This window comes from Lampetra planeri, chromosome 26 (assembly GCF_965212315.1).
Source record: "Lampetra planeri chromosome 26, kcLamPlan1.2.h2, whole genome shotgun sequence".
NCBI lineage: Eukaryota > Metazoa > Chordata > Hyperoartia > Petromyzontiformes > Petromyzontidae > Lampetra > Lampetra planeri.
Window position 1 is genome coordinate 10369804 of NC_136132.1, and position 14579 is coordinate 10384382.

The window sequence follows — 14579 nt, forward strand, 5'->3', positions numbered from 1 at the left end:
CACAACCATGGACCCCTCTGACGCTGCCCTCTGCTGCCCACACCCAGCACTGCGCTCCCCACTGCCATCGAACCCCAAGAACCGCGTGGCCCCTGAACCTCGGCTCGGGAGACCCCACGCATGGCGCCGCGTAGCCGCTGAGCGGCCACCACAGCACCCGTAACTTGAACTCCGCCCTCACCTTCTCGGCCTCTCGGCCTCCTTGCAGGTTCGCTTCTCGCACTTCTTCAGCCGCTGTGTTGGCTTTGGTGTCGCCTTTCGCTGCTGTAATTGTCGCCTCCACGACGGCTTCCGTGCGGGCGCTGTTGGGGGAAGCCAGAACAGGCCGCGAGAGAGCCGAGGGTCAGGGTCGGGCGACGCCCGGGGTCTAACTCGCACGTCGGTTGTGAAAGGACCGATGAGGCGTTGCCGTTTTAAAGTTTGTGCGATCACGCAGTTAAAAGATTAATTTGGAGGGGAGACAACGTTGAGCCATTAAGGAAGAGTCTGCCTGAGCTCGAGTTGAGTTGGAGGCCTGAAGCCCGCGGGAGCGAGGTGGATTTGTGTCGCGTCGCGCTGATGTGTCACGCCTCTCGATCGTAAAAGAAAACCCGAGTTAGTCGCAAACTCCCCCGAGTTTAGAGTTGGAGTCGTGTAAGTGGCGATTGTCGCGAAGTTTAGTAACGTCGTGCGAAGCGTCTCGGGCGCGAGTGATTTTGTTGGGGGCGCGGTGAAGGTGGAGGCCTAGGCCGTAGGCTTCACCCTAGGCCTCAGGCCTAGTGATTCCCGCGCTTTGAGTAGCGGTTCTTAAGTTGTTTTTATTTTGTTACAATCGCGTTCAGTATAAATGTAAGCTGCGTAATGCCTCGTGGTGGTGTTATTGGTTTGGGTGTTTTTAATTTGTTAGAAGGAGTTTGTGTTTATGCGAACGCGTGTGAGGCTTGGGGTCAGTGGCCTTAAATCACATCAAGCGAGTTCTCTTCCTTAACCAAAACGTGGCTTTGTATGAGTTTCACTTAGTTCGTGTGTAAATATTTCATTTATCAATTGTTACTTTTCATCTTGGTTTCATATCTAAATGCAAACCAAGGGATACTTAACTAGGGTTGTCTGGAGTTGACGTATTTTATTAATATAGATAACCTCTTTCATTTGCCCTGAGGGACAATACCATTTAAATAACCTAAACTAAACACGATTAGTTTCCTCTTCACATGAAACTGTGGCGCACTTAAGCTTCTATATATTAAATTGGCAGTTTATGGATACAGTATTTGGTTATTTTCTACTTCGCTTCAGATTACCGTTTAAATCTAGGTACAATTCGCGGGGGTATTTGCACGTGTACTAATATATTATTTTATATTATTGGTACCGTTCAGTTACGTTCACTTTGGCATTTCAAGTTAAATTTCCTAACAAGGTAATTGTCCCAATGCAACTTTGAAGACCTCGTACTTGCCAGCGTGATACCGAATTTAATAATAATGATACAGTAATGTATTGTGTTAATCTAGATTTAAGTTTACTCATTCTGAAGTAGGCCATCCAGTCAAAACGTCGAACCATTATGAGGGACAGAATAAAGTGATGTATTTACCCCTTTTTATTTAGTGTAGTGTATGAGCAATTTGTTTTTGACACATGAACCTGAAATACAGTTCTAAAAAGTATAAAGATTAGCACCTAACTCAAGTCACGTACGTGACTTTACCGAAAGAACCAAAGAGTATGGATTACTGCGGTCACGAAAGCTTCAAATCAAGATTAGTAGCACCTAAGTCTACTGCTTGTCGTGACGTACTACATTAATAGTAGTATTATAGACCCTAATAAAAACCAAGAGGCCATTGAGACGGGGGCTTTCTAAACAAAAAGCTAATTTTAAATAAGTACAACTTAAAGCTTTCGTGACTGCAGGAATTCATATTATTTGGGTCTTTCGGTAAAGTCACGTGGGGGTCTTTCGGTAAAGTCACATAGATAGGTTCAAAGAAAATCATTTTACCGAAAGACCCAAAGAATATAAGGACAAACTGTTCAGTTTAAAATGGTAGCGGTCATTTTGCACAAGTCGTGGTAGTTGATGCATAAGCGTATAATCCATTTGTCAAACATGCTTCCTGGTCATGCCATAACACTACTCTGTTTTTTGTCTCCACAGCAAATACACGAGGGCAAACGCATAGCGATCGGAGATTTTTCTCATTGAGTAAGTTTGGAAAAAAGGCCTCAAGGCCATACTATACAATTTGCTTTTTTCATGCAGCACCATTTAATATTGACAGCTCAGGACTGTTCAATATGAGCATTTTCAAAACTCTTCGACTCCCCATCAGAAAGAGTTTTATAAAATGTTGGTGTTTGGAGAAAGAGGTATTTCTACATTTTAGTACTTTGAAATGCATTTGTTTTTCTACTGGCCACCCACGGTAAACATCTCGTCCATACTTATGGCCCACAAAGATATATGGCTCGCAGTAACAGAAAGATACAGATTAGAGACGTGGAAACACAATAAACAGGCACCAGCTTTGAGAGAGATGGAGACAAGGTAAACGATAGACATGGATACAAAAGGTATAGTTTAGCAGTTGCATGTACAGGTGTTATAGCGTCATGATGTGCCACTCGTGTAAATTACTGTTTTTTTTGTTCTGCAGCAGCAGCCACGCACTTGCCAAGTCGCCATGGCTGACGACTGGGATATAGAAGCAATGCTAGAGGCACCGTTTATGAAGGAGGTGGGTGTTTCTGCGGTGCCATGTTCTAACACACTCAGTGTAAACTATTAAGGACTAGAACGTGCTGTTGAGCAGTTCGCTGCATGCCACCTTCAGGCATCACTGGCTTCCTATTGGCTGCTGTTGTCCTAACAGAGGCAGTAGAAGGCAGTGGTCCTCGTTAATGGTTTTGTGTTTAGGGTTTAAACTTTAAAGTGCAGTTATGTTATTGTTAAATGTTCTTTAATTCCAATATCGATGTTGATTGAGAGCAACCAAATGAAGCAATTCACTCTTCCTAGATGCCTAAGCCATCCCAGAGTTACGCTAAGCGGTACAAGACTGGAATGGTTATTGTGCAGGATTTGACCTGCCATTGCCAAGGTATGTGCCCTCAAACAAATACTTTTGATATGCACAATTGCAGTTTTCATGCGCATTACTTATGAACGGATTTAGAACTTCCCCCTGTTACACATCTGTATGGTAGACTTTTCGGGTTTTACATTTGATTTTTTTTAAATGTCCTGAAATGCGTGAGACGTGTAAAAGAAAGTTGTGAATTTTGCAGGGTGCTAATGTAAGTTCAAGAAATAGCTGGAGGGTCTTATCGGAACTGCAATTCTTAATGTGCCCCCTTTTGTTTCGGGTTTCCAGGTGAGTAGATTGCAGAAAATGGAAGTTTCTTTGACCTCAAGTTTGGAACATCACTTGAAGTGTGGGTGTGTGTGTGGAATGTGGAATAATTGTACGGTACCGTACGTGGCTCATTTAGTGCTACGATGCTCGTTAAGCGACATTTGAATTGTGTAATTGAAAAGCCGAATTGCCGCGTAAATTTTTATTTAAATTTCACCAGCACATTTTTGGACAAACTGGCCCTGTTTTTTAAGTTCCCATAAAGATATCGATTTTATTTTAACTGTCACCCTCGGGGGGGCCAGTCCCCTGCGCATGATTTCGGCTCATCGTTGTGCCCACCCGTGTCCGCTATTGCATTACTGTTTGTCTCGGCAGAATGTAAGCGCGGCGGACAAGGTTGCGGCTGCGGCGGCTAGCGATGTGCCCTTCAGCTACCTCGGCGTGCGTAAATGCACCGCAGTACAGTTCTTCGTGACACTGACCATACATGTCCCCCCTCTTTGTGCTCTCACTGCGTGTTACCCCGTCCCTGTTGATTGATGTGAACGCAACGTTATGCCGCTGTTATGTCGACCTGCATAGGAAGAGAAAAAGAGCTCTGCCATTCACTCTTCTGGAGAAAAATCCAAAAAGTGAGTTCCTACCTCTTTTTGCATTGAGATGTTGTGCTATATGCTTCTTTCTTGCTAAGATTTTGTCTTGCAAGACTTAGTGAGCACATTTGGTGTGTTTGTTAAAATATCTAAAAAGTATACTTGTTAAACGCGGCTTTAAAAAAACATTATAGATGTTTGTTTTTATAAAGTGTGTACGTCTGGCCTCTTGATAACCAATGTTCGTTGTAATTAGGTGTCGCTAAATGATGTAATGGCTTTCCCTTGATTACCGTTCCCCAAGAAAAAGGTATGTGGTCTAGGGGTTGTCCGGGTACAATGCCTCTGTGTTGTGATGTGTGGCTACAATTGCTGACACTGATTAAGACCCAGCATTTTAAACTTTGAACACACTACATTGCTACAATTTCACATTGCTCAGCACACAATCAGAGATCACATTTTTATATTTTACAATTGCTGTGGTATGTGCGTGTGTGCCCGTAAAAACAATGAACTGACTGAATTTAATACGTTACTTCGATGAGGAATAGAGCGTTTTCATTGTCATTCCTTGCGGCTCTCTTTTCTGTTTTCAGAAAGCGGAGCCGCAGCAGAAGCAGAGAGCGAAAGAGGAGGTAGATCGTTGTTAAATAAATATAATGGATAATTTACAGCCCCTTCGTCAATCTGCAACCCATGGCTAATCGAGCGTTAACAGCGATTCAAAAATGCAGTTATTTTTGATCGTGTTACGTGAACAGCTTGATCAATCGTTGAGTTAAATCCCAACCCAGACAATTTGGCTTCTTACCTCGCACTGCTTAATGCAGAATTGCCTCCCATTCTCTTTTCCCACGTTCTTACAACCGTACCAGAGGCGCATATATGAATTTCTCCAATATTAATTGTACATTTTCTGGTAAATGTACATTTTTTGGGCTGTTTACTGGAGGTGCAATTTCCCCCAACATCCCCTCCCAATTAGCTTGGATCCGCTGCTAAACCACACTCAATTCAAGAAACGTATTAACTCATATTACACCTTCAATAGTGTTGTTTGTTGCCAGTAGCTTGGAGTTTTTGGCCCTTTGCTTGACAACCTTGGTGATCAAAGCTATACAACTCTCAGCTGCTCAGGTCACGGGGTACACATGACATGGACACGTGAGTGTGTGTGCATGCGTCTCCGTCTCGTTTCAGCAGGAGCCGAGACAAGCGTCGTAGTCGCAGTCGCGACCGGCGCGATGGTAAACCCGGCCGGAATCGCGAGGGGCGAAGCCGGAGTCACGGGCGGCGGCGAAGCCGCTCCCGGAGCCGGGGCCACCGGCACGGGGGCGGCAGTGGGGACCACGGCAAATTCAGGAGCCCCAGTTTGTACGTTCTGCCACTTCGTCGCACCTCCCCTCCCACCGCCACACACTGCGCTCTGGTGCGCAGCATGTCTGAAAAAAACAGATGTAGGATGCGGCATGCGATTCATGATAAAGTGTGCGTCTCTAAGCAACCCACAAGCACACTTTTATTGTATAGTGCTATCCTTAATCCTGTGCAAAATTCAGGGATGGTGGGGTTATCCCCCCAGTTGACATTTGTTTTTTAACAAAAAGGCCATTATAAACGGGCCATGAATGTCAAGTTTACCCAATTTATAGCTTATAAATGTTAATGTTATTAATTACGCTCGCTTACCCAGGAGTGACCCATTCAGCCGGCTCTCCGGAGGGTCCTACCAAGTTTTCGCAGTAGGGGGTGACGTTGCGATGTGCAGTCCTTAAATTGGGCAATTCGCAGGTAATTATTTTTTACCATTTGGATGTTGGGCCAATACCAGTTACATTGTATGTATTTTTTAGCTATGGAAGGAAACCGGAGAACCCGGAGGAAACCCATGCAAACCAAGGGAGAACATTCAAACTCCACACAGAAAGGTGCCTGGGTCGGGTATCGAACCCATACCCTTCTTGCTGTGAGGCACAAGTGTTACAATTGCGCCACCCTGCCACCCAAAATGATGACGAATGTTATTTATATTGATTCTCCTGACCGAGTTGCTAATCGTCGCTTTGTGTTTGTTGTGTGTCCGCATATCAATACTGTTTTAACCTCCCCAAGTCGCCGCAGTGGCCGCAGCAAGAGTAAAAGCCCACGGAGGAAGAGCCCCATCAGGTAAGTGAAGTAGGGACGTGGGTCTGCTCTTGCACCATCCCTGTCCTCTGCCTTGTCGTCGCCTATTTCTCACTACCCTCTCTGCCTGTGTCTCCCCGGCATATCTGCCTACCAGTATTCCCTCTGCCCGTGTCCCCCCACTCTGTTGCCCGTGCGTGTGTGTTGCGTGCGGAAGGCCCTCTTGTGTGGAGAACCATTGACGGCTGCCGCCGTGTCTGTGTGCACTTGTCTCGAACCCACATGCGCTAGGTCTAACACTGCTGCCATGGGCCATGCAGCGACCCACGAGGAGCGGCCCCCACACCCTACTAGGTGGAGTACCACAAACCGTCGGCTGTCTCGTGTTGTGCCGCGAAACCCCCCCCCCCCTGCCCAATAATTCATAAAAAGCGCCATCCCGACCAACAAGTTACACTTTTTAACAGTGGGGTGGGCACGGCATGCCTCTGGCCCACAACCACCCAAAGTACCTGCCCATTTCTAGAGTACAGTAATACCTCGATATACGAAGTAGATGCGTTCCTGGAGGTTCGATCGTATGTTGAAACGTCGTTGATTGAAATAACACTACTGAGGGTGCGTTTCCAGCCTTCGTAACCTACCGTGTCATACTATAAACACTTTAATAGCTTTCCATTCATATTTTAAACTAAAGATAACTTATATACTTTGGTTCTTTCGGTAAAGTCACGTAGATAGAAAAATGAGAAAAATAAAGTGAATAAAAATAAAAATGAGAAAAATAAAATAATAAACAAAAAAACATGAATGCAGACTGTAAACAATGGTTATAAAGCTGGGTGAGTGTACTGGCAGTCTATAATGTAGACTGTAGCCTGGTTCTTAACCTGGTTCTTACAATCTACATTTTCGACTGCCAGTACGCTCACTCAGTTTAATAATCATTGCTACAGTCTACATTATAGAATGCCAATACACTCCACCCAGCTTAATAACCATTACTACAGTCTATATTATAGACTGCCAGTCCACTCCGATTAAGAACCAGGCTACAGTCTACATTCTACATTAATGGTTTTTTGTTTTTATTTTAATCATTTGTATTCAATTTATTTTTTATTATTTTTCTATCTACGCGATTTTACCAAAAGAACCAAAGAATATTAATTCCTGCAGTCACGAAAGTTTTAAGTAAAAATTTAAAGCTAACTTCTATTGAAAATATTGTTTTATACAGTACAATATTAAAATTAAAAAACTAACAAATAAAAGAAAGTGTACTGTGAGACACATTCACTCACCAGTGTAGTCTTTAGTTGCATTGCCCATCAAACACCAGAGCTCTAAAATAGTACATTTCTGCGTGCTGATTGGCCGAGACGAATGTAAATCATTCTGGGACCCATCGCAATGCTCAACAAATGTATCTTATAATGTTCATTGCAGTGTATTATTTTACTTGAGTTGTTTCTCCCATTAATGGTCATATATCCCAAAGTTAATTGCACATAATCGTCGTTTTTCGAATATTCTCATATTGAGGTATTACCGTAACTGCAATGCGCTGCCCCCTGGTGTGCCAGGAGGAAAATGAAGCTCACTTGAGCTGACACTGGTAAACTAAACTAAAACTATTTTATTTTACCAGGTAAGACCCACTGAGCTGTAGAGCATTTTTTCAGAAGTGGCCTGGCCACAAATGATAGTTCAACTAAGTGGCATCATCTGGAAATGTATAGCAGCCAGATACTCCGAAACGAATGCTTCTAAATGAGGAGGGAAAAAATTGAGGACCTGGAGAAAAATCCTCAGATCTTGGGTGCAATTTTGGTGATTCAGCCTTATGTATGTTGAAGTTCTTTCGCACCATATGTACTCAACCATGCTCATCGGAGGCTGTGGGGGAACCACAAACTAAACGCAAAAATTCGTTTTCAATAAATTAGTTTTCGGTTCACATGAATTTCAAGTGCATAACTGCAATGGCTTCCTAATATCGGAAGGAAGAGCATTCTAGATGGCCGCAAAAACGCATCTGAAAGTGTGCGATGCAGTGACTGTCTTTGTTCGATGGTTAGCCAAAAGGCTGCTTGCGATTAAATTGAGTTCTCAAGTGTAGTGAGTTATTGGTCTCAGCGGTGATGCTAAAGATCGCACGTAAACCCCACATTTTCACCTAATTTAACTTGTGTAACCTCCGAGGACTAAAACATCTATACACTTTATTTGGTGATGCTGTTGCATTGGCAGCGATGCACAAACAACAGAAATATATTTTAAAAAATCCAAACATTAATTCATAACACTGCCTTAAAAGGAAAAATATTTGATAGGTGACGTTTCGAATATTGTCCTTAAAAACATGTTTAGTTTCCCAACGACAGCTTCTAGCAAGGCGCATGGGAAGGTGCATCATAGTATTGAAGGGCAGGTACATCAAGTAGTCCTCTGACATACATTTTCAGTGGTAATTTTCCTAAGTAGGATCATATTACATTGCTCTATATAAAAATTATGGGTTTTAAATGTATTTGGCTCATAACATATTTGTAATAGAATAAGTATGGGGGAAAACTATATAAGCACTCCGAGCCTCACTGTAGTCATGCAGAGGAGTGATTTCATGCCCCTCACGGTTTAGGCAAGAGGAGTTTGGTTTGACTCGTGAGGGTTGTGACAGCGTCACCATAATGCCACGCCTGTTTGTCGACTGTGTGTGCGCGCTCGTGCATTCATGTGCATGCGTGTCTTCAGGGCCCCCATCGATAACCTGACTCCCGAGGAACGCGATGCACGCACGGTGTTCTGCATGCAGCTGGCAGCACGAATCCGACCCCGGGACCTTGAGGAGTTCTTCTCCGCCGTGGGCAAGGTGAGGGTGGCATGGAGGACTCGCGGGCTCGGGCCCACACTGCGTGAACTCTGCCGGTGTCCCCCAGCACACTTTTCCTACTCGACAGTGAAAAGCAGCAGATTAGTTGAATAATAATAGGTCCTGCGTTTTCTCAGATTAACATGATCCATTATAACTTATATGATTACATTACCCCCCCCCCCCCCCGGTCTTCGCACCTGATAGGCCCAGAGTGATGACATCACCTTTACCCCTCTATTTAAGACTGAAACAGGAGGACTTTCTTCACAATTCTGGCGATTGCCTCATGAAGCTAGTTGTCTTGACCAGCAAAACCTCTTACTCGAATTGTACTTTTCAACACACCAGTGTGCTGAAGTAGTAACTAATTGGCACGTTTTGTTTGTGACAAACCTTACTAATTTACTCTGGATCGTTTATAAATGTAATTTGTATTTGGTAAGCTATTTGATGCACTTCCCATGAGCAGGGTTGGCTCCGTACGGTGTGAAAGAAGTTCAGCCCTCTTGACATACACGACAGTTGCTCTGTGCACCAACAATGCTCGTGCTCGCACCGCAGACTGCTAGTTCCTCTGGCCAGCGTGTGACGAGGAATCGTAACTTTCCCTTCGACAGGTGCGCGACGTGCGCATGATCTCGGATCGGAATTCCCGGCGCTCCAAGGGTATCGCCTACATCGAGTTTGTGGAAGTGGACTCGGTGTCTCTGGCCATTGGGCTGACAGGTCAGCGTCTCCTTGGTGTGCCCATCATCGTCCAGGCCTCCCAGGTCAGCCTGCACCCTTTTTCCACACTTCCTAAGTCAGCCTGTCCCTCATAACCGTTACCACACCTCCCCTCATCACCACTGGTGGCAGTGGTGGTGGTGATGGCGGCGCTAGAAATATTCAGTGAGAAATTAAGCCCTTCTTGTGAGACACCGAATAACATTTTATGTACAGTATATTTGGCTGTATTCATGCAGTGTTTGCTTGGCAGCATTGGGTGGTGCTGCGATCATTGGTGATGGTGAGTTGGCCTCAACGCACGTGTCTTCTTGACTCTGCAGGCTGAGAAGAACAGAGCTGCTGCAGCGGCAGCTGCTGCAGCAACAATGCAGAAGAGTACCGCCGGGCCAATGCGTCTCTACGTGGGCTCACTACACTTCAACATCACCGAGGACATGCTCAAGGGCATCTTCGAGCCCTTCGGCAAGGTGTAGCAGCCGTTCTGGAATGAGATAAACAATACTCTTGGTGGTAGCATGGATGGGAAAGTGCTGTGTTGTGACCATAGTTCACTTGAATGGAATTTAAACGTAGCTTTGGTGTCCACTTTGGCATGCTTTTCCCTAACTCAAAGGCATACTCTGTGCTCTTGTATGCAGATCGAGAACTGCCAGCTGATGATGGACAGCGACACGGGCCGGTCTAGGGGCTACGGCTTTGTCACGGTGAGCACGCACTGAAGAGCGGATCATTGGTCTGTGTGGATGTGTGGAACTTGTATGCGTCACGTAAGAGCCATTGCCATTCCGAATGCTGTGTAACATCAGGCAGTGCTGTGAACTTTGCATTCGGCTGTTTAACCAATTTATATTCCCAAATCGATTTTTTTAAATGTTCTGCTTTGTGCCAAATGACAGGGGTTCATTATTTCTCTGGCTATTTGCGAGTCCCTTGGGGCCCAAGCTCCCCCTCCATCCTGTCCGATCTGGAGCTTTATTCTTCGTTTCTCTGCGCTTGTACCAGTTTGCGGACGCGGAGTGCGCACGCAAGGCACTGGAGCAGCTCAACGGTTTCGAGCTGGCGGGGCGACCCATGAAGGTTGGCCACGTCACGGAGCGCTCGGACGGCTCGGGCGCCAGCTCATTCCTCGATAACGACGAGCTGGAGCGCACGGGCATCGATCTGGGCAGCACAGGACGCCTGCACCTCATGGCCAAACTGGCCGAGGGTACGCAAGCGCTCTTCACTCGCCCCCTCCCTTCACAGTTTTGTCGCCGTGGTCGAGGGTGCCGGGGAAGAGGCAGACACACGTGGTGCTCGTTTGAGTTTCTATCTCGCTCTTTGATGCAGGCACGGGGCTGCAGATTCCACTGGCGGCCCAGCAAGCGCTGCAGATGACTGGGGGCTTTGGTCTGGGCACCACGAACCCCGTTATGCCGGGTAAGTTTTGCCGTCTGTTTATAGGACTCCCATCTTAAGGCAGCATTGATTACCTTGAAATTTTGACGGACGAACACGCACATTGTGACTCGGTGCCCTTGTCTATTCACAGTGCTGAACAACGCTGCGCCGCCTTCCATCGCCACACAGTGTATCCAGCTGTCGAACATGTTCTCTCCAGAGAGGTGAGTGTAACCCATTGGTGACCCCCCCCCACACTTTGTACTAGAGCAGTGGTTCTCAACTGGGGGTACGCAGACCCGTGGGGTTACGAGGCAATGTCCCCAGGAGGTATGTGAGGTGATTTATAAAGGTGTGAAATTATATCATACATGGGTCATTCGTGAATAATCATGCATGAATCAAGCAATAATAAAATAACTACAATAAATGTTTTATTCATATGGTAACTGAGAAGGATATAAAAGACCTTTCTAAACTCGTAAACAGTGTGGTTTACAAGAGTAACCAACGAGTGCGAACAAACTACGTCATGCATGTAGAGCATTTGTTGAATTTGTTTTTATTCGCTTGCAGTTACCAGCTAGTTAGGATATACCTCACAAAATGGACAATTGGTTCAAATGTTCATTCTTCATACATTTACTTCTCAGAACTATGTTGGGTCAGGCAAGGGGGGGGGTACTCGGTTGAAATAAAATTCAACAAGAGATACAGTAGCCAAAAAAAGTTCAGAACCACTACTAGAGAATATATCTTCCATGAAATAGATGGGAGGAGTGTGAGACCTCGCGTGTGTGTGTGTGTTTGTACAACAGTGAACAGTCGCACACCTGGGATCAGGACATCCGCGATGACGTCATCACGGAGTGCATGAAGCACGGTGGCCTAGTGCACATCTTCGTTGATAAGAACTCCCCCCAGGTAAGCGTGGCGTGGATTGCTGTAAGATGGCAGCTGAATTGGTTTGGCATACATCAACATCATCACTATAAAACATTACCGTTGAGTGTGGTTGTGCACAGCTAGAAATCTATACTCGAGTACACAAAAATAAAAGTAGAGGGAGACAGAACGGGTTAAATTGTATAATTACTTTGAACAAAAGTGTGCGAGTGACTGAAGCAACACACCTGTAAAAGAGAGAGGGAGTCAAGTCCATTTGCTGGCGGGAGGGTAGTGCATGGTGCACCGTCGCGTTGGTGGTCAGCTTAGTTGTCCCGGCGGGTCTAATGCTGATGCTTCTCCGGCCATGACATGTGCGCAGGGTAACGTGTACGTGAAGTGTTCCTCAGTTGCGTCCGCCATCGCCACCGTCAACGCCCTGCACGGACGGTGGTTCGCTGGTGAGTCCTGCCTTGTGTTTAACCCCCTGTGACCCCACACTCATGATAATGGAGGCGTATGTGGTGGGGGGCACCTGAGAATATACTGCTTTTGCAGCAGTGGTTAGTTTCATTATTTGTGCGTATGCTGGTTTCCCCTCACGCTAAACAAAATACCGATTAAAAAACAACAAGCATTGGTTATACAAACCAAAACAAGGCCCTTGTGAAAAGTAGTCTTGACCTTCGCGAATCGATGTGCTTCGTTACAATAATATTTGTGCAGTTCTTAATCTACTGGATATCAGTGAAACTACTGGATATTTGTGAAACATAGATTTATAGCTCCTCGGATTCCTCCAGAATAAATATTCTGAATCAGACTGTCCTGCAGCTCAGAGAACCTGCATTTCTCTGCCAAGTGACACAATCGCATTGCCACAGCTTTGTGTTCATGGTGGTTGGAGGCATGTCACCAATTAATTATCCACTGTGGATGGGTGAATTACCAAATGCTATTTTTCTTAATCTAGCCTTAGGTTCACAATGCAACACACGTATAGAGAGCAATAAGGACCCGTTTCAATCAACCAATCCAAACATTTCCAGCCATTTGTTCTTTTTCCTGGAGTGGTTGTTAACTCATTCCACCTGCATGTGGCCCACTCGTTGCCTTTCAGGGAAAATGATCACCGCGGCCTTTGTGCCGGTTCCAACCTACCACAACCTCTTCCCGGACTCGACCATGGCAACCCAGCTGCTGTTTCCCGTCAGGAGGTGACTGCGCCACACCGCCCTCCCCTTTGTCCCCTCCCCTCTCTCCGCAGCGGTGCTCGCAAACGAAACTGCAGCGTCAACAAACCACAGCCCATGCTATTTTTACACCGGAGATAGAGATTGACCATTTGTAGCTCCGGGGCGTCGTGCATGTACGTGCGGGCTTCAGCCCTGCTTGACTGCCGCCGTCTCCCTGTGTCCGCTTGCGTATGCAGCTCTCAAGGCATTTGAGGGGGGGCAGGCAACGAGAAATGGCGACAACGTCCTGGAGGAGAGAGACATTCCACACGGAGCCGCGTGGGGGCCCGGGGCGGTGACCTCGTTGGCTTGTACTTACAACCCTCCAATAGCAGCTGTGGTATTCCTGACTTTTAGAACCGAAAATAATAATAATTACATAACATACAGACGTAGGCCAAGTCACCGACGGTGCTTGCCTTGGTGTGAAAGTTCCACACAATTTGGTGTTTGAATGGTTTAACTCTGTAGCTTTTTGAATTAATGTTTTTTTAAGCATTTTCGGTAAATATTTCAGTGATACCTCCTGTCATTGGTGGCTGTTCCAGTAATTATCGCCATCTGCTTTGTTAAAAAAATAATCTTGTATAAAGTTGGGGGTGTGTGGCTCTGTGAGCTCTCAAGCCTTTGTTTGCTATGTTTTGTGTTATTTTGTCAGGAATCCTACACTGTAATCGCTGGTAATTTTTTTCAAAATGTTTAAAGTTTGTAAAGAGATGGTTTCAAATAAACACATTCTTCGAAAGTTGTTCCTCGTAGACTGCTTTCGTGGAGATTGGAACTCCTGCACACCAGACCTATGCTACAGCACCTCCAGACATAACCGGCAAAAGGAAACCAATACGTCTTAAGTACACCATATTCTGAATTGTTTGGTGCAAAAAGTTAACGGGAATAAGCATCGTCAACATTGACACGAATCCACACCCAAGTAAAATGTAGACCTTTTTCAACAACAAATGTGAACGCGCAGAATGCGACGGGGCTTGAATCACGTGCATTATAGCGTCAGTTTCAGGATGTGCAACATTTTAGTGGTCTGCATGGCACGCCTTAAAGATGCGTTTAAAAAAAAAAACTTTTGGATTAACGTTGGTATTAACCAAAAAAGATATGATTTTTTTAATGGGTTAAGGAAATAGAAAATTACGACTTTAACATACTAAGTTCAAAATACTATAGAAAATGTATATAAAAAAACCTGTATTATGGAGACATTTAATACTTAAATGACATTACAACAATGTGACCTAAAAATACGTTGATAAGTGAACACATGAAAAATCCTAAATATGTGAAGTATTCACCCTGCCACACCTTCACAATCACGCTTGTGCAATGTACAATGCAGTCTGACTCCCATAAAACCCTACCTATGGTCTCTGCACCCTTACAGATTGGCAGCCAG

At 45.3% G+C, this 14579-nt stretch overlaps 1 protein-coding gene across 6 annotated transcripts; it reads left to right on the forward strand.

Moving 5' to 3' along the window:
- Window positions 1-75: 75 nt before the first annotated feature.
- On the forward strand, window positions 76-13919 carry LOC144727726 (RNA-binding protein 39-like). Of its 6 annotated transcripts, XM_078606771.1 has the most exons (20): window positions 325-633; window positions 2144-2191; window positions 2643-2723; window positions 3720-3785; window positions 3927-3976; window positions 4537-4575; window positions 5144-5314; window positions 6053-6106; window positions 6356-6418; window positions 8822-8939; window positions 9560-9712; window positions 9992-10138; window positions 10310-10375; window positions 10674-10878; window positions 11001-11090; window positions 11203-11275; window positions 11870-11975; window positions 12319-12397; window positions 13057-13153; window positions 13369-13919. In XM_078606771.1, exons 3-20 carry the CDS (start codon window positions 2670-2672, stop codon window positions 13382-13384), a joined length of 1647 nt encoding a protein of 548 aa, XP_078462897.1. In that variant the 5' UTR covers window positions 325-633; window positions 2144-2191; window positions 2643-2669; the 3' UTR covers window positions 13385-13919. The 6 variants fall into 6 exon arrangements, with proteins under 6 accessions (XP_078462899.1, XP_078462898.1, XP_078462897.1 ...); XM_078606772.1 differs by lacking the exons at window positions 3720-3785; window positions 4537-4575 and adding an exon at window positions 5794-5868 and having other exon boundaries at window positions 203-633; XM_078606773.1 differs by lacking the exons at window positions 325-633; window positions 3720-3785; window positions 4537-4575 and adding an exon at window positions 76-208.
- Window positions 13920-14579: the final 660 nt, after the last annotated feature.

Coding starts and splice junctions, on each gene's coding strand:
- LOC144727726 (XM_078606768.1), top strand. CDS start 3,832: ATGTCCCCCCTCTTTGTGCTCTCACTGCGTGTTACCCCGTCCCTGTTG. Junction 8,940..9,559: donor TCTTCTCCGCCGTGGGCAAG/GTGAGGGTGGCA, acceptor TCCCTTCGACAG/GTGCGCGACGTGCGCATGAT. Junction 11,091..11,202: donor CACGAACCCCGTTATGCCGG/GTAAGTTTTGCC, acceptor GTCTATTCACAG/TGCTGAACAACGCTGCGCCG.